Source organism: Nerophis ophidion, linkage group LG19 (assembly GCF_033978795.1).
Source record: "Nerophis ophidion isolate RoL-2023_Sa linkage group LG19, RoL_Noph_v1.0, whole genome shotgun sequence".
NCBI classification, from domain to species: domain Eukaryota; kingdom Metazoa; phylum Chordata; class Actinopteri; order Syngnathiformes; family Syngnathidae; genus Nerophis; species Nerophis ophidion.
The window spans coordinates 17,966,395-17,976,394 of record NC_084629.1 but is presented as its reverse complement, the minus strand read 5'-3'; the positions used below and the strand labels follow the sequence as shown (position 1 = coordinate 17,976,394).

Here is a 10,000-nt window from a genome sequence, read left to right as displayed (position 1 = left end):
GATTGACTTTGTTTAGCATTACACTAGTTGTCTTTCTTTTGAGTGTTTATTTTAATTACAATATTTATTCAGCTCTATTTAACTGGCTTTTCATTTAGCGTACCAAACATCACCCAAATTGACTTGAACATTCAAACTAGGGTTGCTCATGTATGCAGTACTCCCGTCGCCCCACAGAGGGAAACAGCGAGGCATATGTGTCACAATGAAGCAACAGTGGGGTGGGTAGAGTAAGACTACTCATTCAAACCAGAAACGTTACTATCGAATCTGAAAAAGGACCGAGCCAGGTGGTTGTTTGAGAGAGTAAGCTGGAGTATTCGAAGTTGCACGAGTTGTAGATTAAAATGGTCGATTAATGGCAGGCTGGAAAAGGGATTTGAGTCGGAGTGAAGAAAGTATGGAGGACAATTTCCCAGGAAGGGGTTTTTGAGTAGCTCATCAAGTAGCATAAGTGAGAAAGAGAGAGTGGTACAAAAGAAGACCGATGGGGAGGAAGAGTCCAATCATCAATCAATCAATAAAAGTTTATTTATAAAGCCCTTAATCACAAGTGTCTCAAAGGGCTGCACAAGCCACAACGACATCCTCGGCTCAGGTCCCACATCAGGGCAAGAAAAAACTCAACATCAAGGGATACAAACCTTGGAGGGCGACCGGTGCAATGGACGTCGAGTGGATCTAGTTCATAGTGTGAGAGTCCAGTCCATAGTGGGGCCAGCAGGGGATCATCTTGAGTGGAGACAAGTCAGCAGCGCAGAGACGTCCCAAACTGATGCACAGATGACTGGTCCACCCCGGGTCTTGACTTTGACCAGCCAGCACAACCTCAGTGGTCACTTAATAACCTCTCCACATAGGAGAGGGAGGCAGAGCAAAAAAGAGACGGCAGATCATCTGGTCTAAAAGGGTGGGTCCATTTAAATGCTGGCATATACAAATAAGTTTTAAGATGGGACTTAAATGCTTCTACTGAGGCAGAGTTCAAAGTACTTCTAAAATTCGAGGAATGCCAGGAGATCAGGAAAGTAGGGCCAAGCGCAATTGCCCGGTTACTCTGTGGAAACATGGCCGATGTAAAAAGGGCTAGTGTGCAAAGCAATGGAGACTTGATGATCGTGTGTAAGAGTAAGTGGCAAAGAGAAAAAGCTTTAAAACTTTTATGCGTTTCTAAAAAAAAAAAAAAAAAAAAAAAAGAATGTGAAGAGAGGAGAAAGGTCGGATTTTGGAGACTAACAAAAGGAGTAATATACGATATATCAGTGAGGGAGGATTTGGAAAACTGAAGGAGATAGTTAAAAGAGGGAAAGTAGTCAACATGAGGAGACTAGAAGCATGGAAAGGTGGAGGAAAAGGGAATAGCTTGTCAATGTTAGTGTAATTTAAAGATGAAATTCTACCAAAATGTGCGTTTTATAGGGTGCACGAGGTATTAAGTGAGGTGGTTTCTACCACCACCCCTGCGGTGTTACAAATGCCAGAAATATGGCCATATAGCGGATTATTGTAAAGGAGAACAGACATGTGGAAGGTGTGGGGGAGGTCATGAATATGGCAAGTGTGGAGCAGGGGTGCAGAAAAATTGTGCAAATTGTGGCGGAGCACAGAGTGTTAGCCACAGAGACTATGAGGCAAGGAAAGAGAAAGAGATAAAGTCGTGGAAAAAGTAGACCAGTGGAGGGTGGTAACGCTACAACTTCGGTTTAATTGTGATGAGTCACAAATATTGTGTGCAATATTTGCTGTTGAGTTGTTTAATTTCTATATTAATTTTTATTTTAATTGTACAAATGTATTTTACATTTAATTTTATATGCACAAACATCTGCAGTTCATTGTGTGAATGTATTAACACTAACCTTCAACTTGATTTATGTAAAATACACAATCGACATTATTTACGTAAAATACACAGTGGACGTTATAATTTTTTTTAACGTTTGTTTTATGTTTATGTTTTCAGTCCTACAAACCTAAATGAAGGAAGAAATGTACAGAAATAAAACTGAGGAAGAAAAATAATTTAAAAGAAGGAACATCAATCAACAAAGCTTCTGGTGCTTCTGTCTCTTCATGCTGTTAACTATCTGTCCAGCTGCACATGCTTGAAACGAGTAGTGCAGGCAGAATCATTTATTGAATTGAATGAATTGACAGTGCAGTATGAAAGCAGATGAGTTTACTTTGTAATTAGGGTAAGCCTAGTCTCAAGGGGAAAAAACCTGAGGAGGTACTCCAAATGTGGATGTTTGGCCCCTAACCCTTGAGATTGTAGCTTTTCTTATTATGTACCTGAATAGCCCTGGCCTATTGTGTCAACTATTGTATTTTTAGAAAATAAAGTATATTTTTGTATTCAGTCTCAGTCTCGTTTGGTGTTTAAACATGATGCGACACAAAACATGCACTAGTTCTGGGGGCCATTTTATCCCCTGTGGCGTTGTCAGCTTTCTGTTACTTAAATATTCAAATTGAATTATGGAATTTTCCCGCTCTTGCCACATATATCTTTAACCTGGTTGAATGACACTATCACACATTCAGTAAATGATGTAAACCATACAGTAAATTAAGTACCTATTTATGTGAACTGTATTGATATTTATGTAAATATTAATTCATTGTTGTTGTTTTTGAGTTTTACAAAAGGACGTAAACAATTGTGTTGGCAATTGTTTTTGGACAGGAAAGGGGTAGACTTAATTATGCTATGCTTCTTCCTACTCCTTTTCGAACATGGTTGTCAGCGGCATGGCGCATAGATGCAGCAGACGGGAAACAGAGGATAAGTAAAAATAATATTTAATACAAACTGAAGGCGCACTCACAAAAAGAGTGGAGAACATCAAAAGAAGGCGAGTGCAACTTCTTTCTTGGAGGTAAATAGACACATCAGGCGGCAGGTATAGAAACATCTGCATGGCAAAAGAAAGTGAAACTTACAAAATAAAAGCACAGGACACAAACTGAAATACCACACGCAGCGGAAAAGCAAAGAAGAGTCCAAAACAGTTACAAAAATAGAACGATATGACCCCTCAAATAAACGGATACCAGACGTAATATAGAGAGTAAAAAAAAACATAAGCAAGTCCGTAACAAGAAAGGGCGCTGAGAGGACTTTGGTGGCAGTTTGCCAAACTACGGCCTCGGTCTTTGGTCAGCATGCAGGCCGCGCGATTCCGAAGCCAGCAGTGAAGAATTGGTGCCGACGGCAAGAGTGACGCCCCTGCAGCTGGCGAGGGGGATTCAGGGAGGAGAGTGAGGGCTGTGGGAGTCAACGCAAGAAACCCAGATGGCTTTGCTATCGGCGTGCAGGACGCCCGCAAGGTGGTCATTCGCAGTGTACATGCCTCTGCGGCTGACGAGGAAGAGGAGCACGGGCGCCCCCGCCACACAGCCTCAGAATCAGAAACAGAATCAGTATTGTTTTTATTGCCATTTATCAAGACTCGGACTATGGCGCTGTTTGTTTTTCCATGGTACGAAGCGACTGGACTGGACAAGGGGTAAAGGTGAATTCATGATTTAATTATACTATAAAAGGAACAAACAAAAGGCGCGCACAAGGCGGAGGCAGAAACAACTAAGGGCATGAAACTTGACCTTAAAATAACTCACTAAACTGTGGACATAAGAAACAAAAACACTTACTGTGACGTGAAAGAACGAGCATGGATAATGTCAGGGGAATCAAAAGTATATCAAGGGTGAATCAAGGGTAATGTCGCCAGGCCGACTACCTGGTATCTATGTCTTATATAATAGTGATGTGATTATTGACAGGTGCTTGAGTCCAAACAAATCAGGTGTGTGAGTTGTGAACACATAATAGGTGAAACCAATGGTCATCATAGTGAAAAAACAAGGGAGCGTAAACAGCTACTAAGAGTCCAAAAAAACCAACAGAACAGAACCAAACAAAACATGATCACAAAGACATGACACCATTGTTTGAGAACGGGATCTCAAACTACGATTTTTTTTTTTTGGTCCAATCGTGCAACATAAAACACATATAACACAGAAAAGGTCATACAATGAGCTGTAACTGAGCTGTCAGATCTTGTTATTGTTCATGTGTCTGATGGCCGAGGGGGATAAACACTGTTCAGGTGGCCGGAGGTGTGGGTCTGGATGGATCGTAGTCTCGTGCCTGAGGGAGTGGGGAGAATAGTTTGTGTCCAGGGTGAGAAGACTCAACTGTGACCTGACCCACACGCCTCCAGGTCCTGGAGGAGAACAGGTCCTGAAGGGACCTACACCCACTCCTATAACCCCCTCCCAGGGGGGCGGACGCCAGACGTCCTTAACTAGAGTTTCCAAGTAGCTTGCCCAACACTGAGTATAACAAGCATACACAACCACCACATTGACGATCACATACTGAAGTGACCGGTCGCCATAATCATGTGGCCCCCGCTAGTTGTTGTGGCCCGAAACAACCAAATAGAGTGTCCCTGCTTTTACATGCACCTTACTAGCACTTTACGTCAGAGTTTTGTCTTATAACATTTATAGCATACTTGCCAACCCTCCCGGATTTTCCGGGAGACTCACGAAATTCAGCGCCTCTCACAAAAACCTCCCGGGACAAATTTTCTCCCGAAAATCACCCGAAATTTAGGCGAGGCTGGAGGCCACGCCCCCTCCAGCTCCAAGCGGACCTGAGTGACGTGTCGACAGTCTGTTTTCACGCCCACTTTCCCACTTTCCCAATGATGTTATAACTGTAGAATGATCAAGGGCGAGGTCTTGGTTTCTTATGTGGGTTTATTTTTAGGCAGTTTCATTAAAGTCCTCCCAGCCCAGTAATAACACACAACAACAGCTGTCATATTTTCGTCTACCGTAAAGCAGTTCGTCTGCCGTAAGCTCCAATGTTGTGAACTTTTGACAGGACAATACTGTCATGTACTGTACATAGAATAAAATAGAATGTAGAATAGAATGTACTTTATTTAATTCAGCACTACAGTTCGCTCAAAATAAACAATGAAAATAATAATTAATATAATATATTATATATATAATATATAAATAATATAAATATATTCTACATATATTCTACATTTAAGTGCAGTCAAGGAACATATGCATTATATGTTCTGATGGCTGTCGGTATAAAGGACCTCCTGTGTCGTTCCGTGTTACATTTTGGGAGTCTGAGCCTTCCACTGAACGTGCTCATTGTCTCCGCAAGGTCCGAGTGTAGTGGGTGGGAGGTGTTGTACATAATTGCTAGGAGTTTTGCTAGACTTCTTCTTTGCCAGAGAGTCTAGGTGTGGTTGGAAAAATAGTGAGAGAGATAGTGAGAGAGAATAGAACAAAGATGCACAATGAGTAGATGAATGTTATGTGTGTATATGTGTAAATAAATGAACACTGAAATTCAAGTATTTATTTAATATATATGTACATATATATATGTATATATATATATATATATATATATATATATATATGTATATTTTATATATATATATTAAGTATTTGACTCTTAAACACGCCCCCCAACCACGCCCCGCGGTCCATCCCCGAACCCTAAGGTTGGCAAGTATGATTTATAGACAGGAATTGTGATGTTTTATTTGAACATATAATAAAAATCTGCTTTTAGTGGTTGTTTGACCTTACATTAATGTTAGTATAGAATGTAGAATAGAATGTACTTTATTTAATTCAGCATTACAGTTCGCTCACAATAAACAATGATAATAATAATTAATATATATAATATATTATATATATAATATATAAATAATATAAATATATTCTACATATATTCTACATTTAAGTGCAGTCAAGGAACATATGCATTATATGTTCTGATGGCTGTCGGTATAAAGGACCTCCTGTGTCGTTCCGTGTTACATTTTGGGAGTCTGAGCCTTCCACTGAACGTGCTCATTGTCTCCGCAAGGTCCGAGTGTAGTGGGTGGGAGGTGTTGTCCATAATTGCTAGGAGTTTTGCTAGACTTCTTCTCTGCCAGAGAGTCTAGGTGTGGTTGGAAAAATAGTGAGAGAGAATGGAACAAAGATGGACATTTCAACCCTTAATTCAACAATGAGTAGATTAATGTTATGTGTGTATATGTGTAAATAAATGAACACTGAAATTCAAGTATTTATTTAATATATATGTACATAAATATGTATGTATATATATATATATATATATATGATATATATATATATGATATATATATATATATATATATATATATATATACATATATATATATATTTTATATATATATATATTAAATATTTGACTCTTAACCACGTCCCCAACCACGCCCTGCGGTCCATCCCCGAACCCTAAGGTTGGCAAGTATGATTTATAGACAGGAATTGTGATGTTTTATTTGAACGTATAATAAAAATCTGCTTTTAGTGGTTGTTTGACCTTACATTAATGTTAGTATACAGAAGCAGATCATTTCCACTTTGTAAGTACTGTTGAACAGCTTGATCCAATTTTCTTGGAAACTACCAGATTGTAAAATCTTCATAACAAAAACATGTAGTTGTCTTAGCACATGTCGTGTCCAAAAATGGGTCTTGAAAAATAATTTTATTTATATTTTTCTGACTTATTTTGGGGGGTTGTGACGCAGGAGTCGCATAGCACTGGTAAAACGGTATTTAATCTAAGAACAACTAGAAAACCAGTACAGCAGGAAAAGCACTGAAGCATAGCTAAGGCTATGTAATACAAAAAAACTTAACAGGCTGTAAAGGTTTACCAACATGAAGCATTGTTAAAAAAAAAAAAATGTTCCGACACCAGCCAGCAGCAAAATCAACAGCTGAAATTAGTCTTGATTGCAAACAGGGACCTAACCTGACTCTCGCCAGATCCTTGGCGTTCAGAAGGGAGGGCCTTGTAAAAAAAAAATCATTGTATGTAATTGGATAAACCACTTGTCTTTATGACCTGCTACTTAAACCACTCACTCCGAAATCAACCCGTGACGCTGAAGAGTGCGACGCTGGGAAATCCAAACCTGGTCAGGAGAAGAGCCAAAACATACTTGCCACCAATAAATGCCTTCGAAACCTTTCTCTGTTCATCTTTTAAATATTGAAAAGTCGCACAACAGTTGCAATAGCAGAATCAATGTCAGCAGGCAACTCCTTGCTCCCTGCCGCCAATGTTGTTTGAATCAAAAAGTCGCTTCTGCGCTACGTCACATCTATAAAAATCCCGCCCGGCGATCCTGATTGGTTCATTATTTTTTTGCTATCTGGAAGGAGTTTGCAATTCCTTCGAGCCCAGACCCTTATGTTGAGCTCAGCGAACTCCAGGGGTCTGGCGAGAGTCACGTTAACAGGGACCAGGTGTGCTGGCAAACAAAGTCAAGGTACTGCATAACCAAAGTGACATGTGTTCCAATCAAAATAAAAGCAGAAAACAGGAACTAAGAGACAAAACACAGGAAAACACCAACAAACTCAAAATAAGACTGATCTGATGTTGTCTTGTATAGTTGTCTTTTATTCAATACAGTAATCATTCAAATACAAAGTTTGATTCTCTGGCATTTAATATATATACCGTATTTTTCAGATTATAAGTCGCTCAGCAGTATACGTCGCACAGGCCAAAAATAAAGAAGGAAAAAAACATATATACATATATATATATATTTGATAAAATCCAACACCAAGAATAGACGTTTGAGAGGCAATTTAAAATAAATAAAGAATCGTGAACAACAGGCTGAATAAGTGTACGTTATATGACGCATAAATAACCAACGGAGAACGTCCCTGGTATGTTAACGTAACATATTATGGTAAGAGTCATTAAAATAAATATAACATATAGAACATGTTATACGTTTACCAAACAATCTGTCACTCCTAATTGATAAATCCGATTAAATCTTCTTCCTCGATGTCGCTTCTAAGTTACCGCCAACGATGAAATTATCCATTTTAATAGCTACGGCAGTAGCATATAGCATATAGCAGTTAGCATTCCATGACCGACAATGCACTCCTGCCATGACCCTCCCCCGCCGAATTCTTATTGTTTGACGTGTATGTGACGATTGCTGACATTTTCTTTGTCTCTTCCGCGAATGAGATAAATAATATTATTTGATATTTCACGGTAATGTGTTAATAATTTCACACATAAGTCGCACCCCTTGCCAAACTATGAAAAAAACTGCGACTTAGTCTGAAAAATACGGTACGTGTTTCTTTGCTGAAGTACCACTGTCTAAAAAGGTAAGGAATGATTGTATTACAAAAATAATTAATGGATTTTTTTATCACCAATTTTATTCATTTTAACAAACTTACCACCTATTGTTCTTCATCTATATGTTTCAATCTTAAATTAATTGTTTTCCTGCATCTTATCTCTTAATTTGCAATACAGTTTTTTAGCTGTTGTTTTATTCACGGGAACGTTCCAACCATTTTCAGTCATTATAAGCCTGTATCGCTCATAAAGTGTTTCATCACAGGGGTACCGCCCTCCTGGGGTACACTTCTTCTTGCAGACATCAATATCTTCTGGTCGAACGGTTTGGAGTTTGTACTCTGCAGATCCACTGGCTAGTGCCAAGAAAATGATTACTTCAGCAATCTAGTTGTTTATTCTTACAAACTCATCCAACCCATCCTGAGTGAGAGAAAAAAAAAAAAAAAAACAGCCAGTCATAAGTACTCCAGATAAATGTAGTTAAGTAATATAATGAAATGTGAAATGTAAAACAGTCACTGTGTCTCCCAGTCTTTAATTCCCATGAAAAACAATCTTGAGGACAAATCAATTTTGAAACATCTGTAAACTCGCACAACACTTCAAACTTCTTAAAATGCAAAGTGATTTTGATTACAAGGTTGTTAGAAAAGGATATGAATATAAACTATACACACTTTCTCTCAAGAACGCTTACGACCCCATTAACTCCCATTATAACCTCTACTCTTTCACGGACTGTAATCTTGATAAATTAGTCTGCGAAGAAAACAAAATGAATTTAATTTTCGCCAGATGAAAAAACAAAAAAATTTTTGTGGTGGAATTGTGTCCTTTAACCACCCTCCTAGATGACGGAACAAAACCAGGAGCATAACTTCCATTTAAGGGTTGAAATGTAATGAAAATGATCTTGGGAAGTTACGTATATAACATAGGTTCCCTACCCCTGTTCTAGACAATGGCACTTATTTAATAATACCACCTTAACATTTTGAAACAAAACAATTATAAAAAGATGTCCCCACATCTGCGGTCCCTCCCCAGGTTTCTCATTGTTCCCATTGGGTTGAGTTTTTTCTTGGCCGGATGTGGGATCAGATGTCATTGATGTTTGTGAAGCCCTTTGAGGCATTTGTGATTAAGGGCTATATAAATAAACTTGGATTGTTTGATTTTATATTTACCTGGATTATGTTGAGGAAGCAGAACTGTATGAGGCTCTTGTCCAGATAACTTCCTGAAAAATGTCCTGAGTCTTTGAGAGTTTGAAAATAGTACTTCCAATTTGTACTCATGATTCGGAACAATAACTGAGGGGAAATGATGCATCCATCAATAACACTTCGATGCCCAGCATACCAGTCTGTATGATTCCTACGCAGGAAAGTTTGTGTTGTTGTTATGTGTTGGTTTTCTCTACTTGGTTCGGCCATCAGTCGCTGTGGACAACCTCCAATACGAGTCACTGTGTCCAGGAAGTGGTTCAGAAATACTGTAGGATGACTGTTGGTATTGTCTGCTTTCATCCACAATATGATATTACTAAATATATCAGTGCAGGTAGTAATTGTAATACCATACGGCTTCAATTCATCGTAGGACTCCAAAAACCATAACTTGTGAGGATTCTTGGTATTGTTCTTTTCCATTATTGTTTCTCTCATTTGTAAGTACAGATGATGTATGAATCCTGTGAAGACAAAACTAGTTCATCAGTCGACATAATCATGCATGAGTCTTAAAGTATGTATTTGCATCAGTCTTTATTTAATGAAC

At 38.6% G+C, this 10,000-nt stretch overlaps 2 protein-coding genes across 4 annotated transcripts in view; one reads left to right on the top strand and one right to left on the bottom strand.

The window, feature by feature from the left end:
• LOC133538083 (SLAM family member 9-like) overlaps positions 1 to 2,359 on the top strand; it is a 41,393-nt gene extending 39,034 nt beyond the window's left edge. For 2 of the 3 annotated variants that reach the window (XM_061879369.1, XM_061879371.1), the window contains exon 8: positions 1 to 2,359. This exon is cut by the window's left edge and continues 219 nt beyond it. The gene's annotated coding sequence lies outside the window, so the exon portion shown is untranslated. The other variant, XM_061879370.1, reaches the window with a different exon arrangement.
• Positions 2,360 to 7,475: 5,116 nt separating this feature from the next.
• Positions 7,476 to 10,000, bottom strand: part of LOC133538076 (uncharacterized) — a 12,729-nt gene continuing 10,204 nt past the window's right edge. The window contains exons 5-6 of the mRNA XM_061879361.1: positions 9,409 to 9,914; positions 7,476 to 8,641 (exon numbers count right to left, since the gene is read on the bottom strand). Coding sequence (XP_061735345.1) covers positions 8,606 to 8,641; positions 9,409 to 9,914 — 542 coding nt within the window. The 3' untranslated portion in view covers positions 7,476 to 8,605. The remainder of the gene's footprint in view (positions 8,642 to 9,408; positions 9,915 to 10,000) is intronic.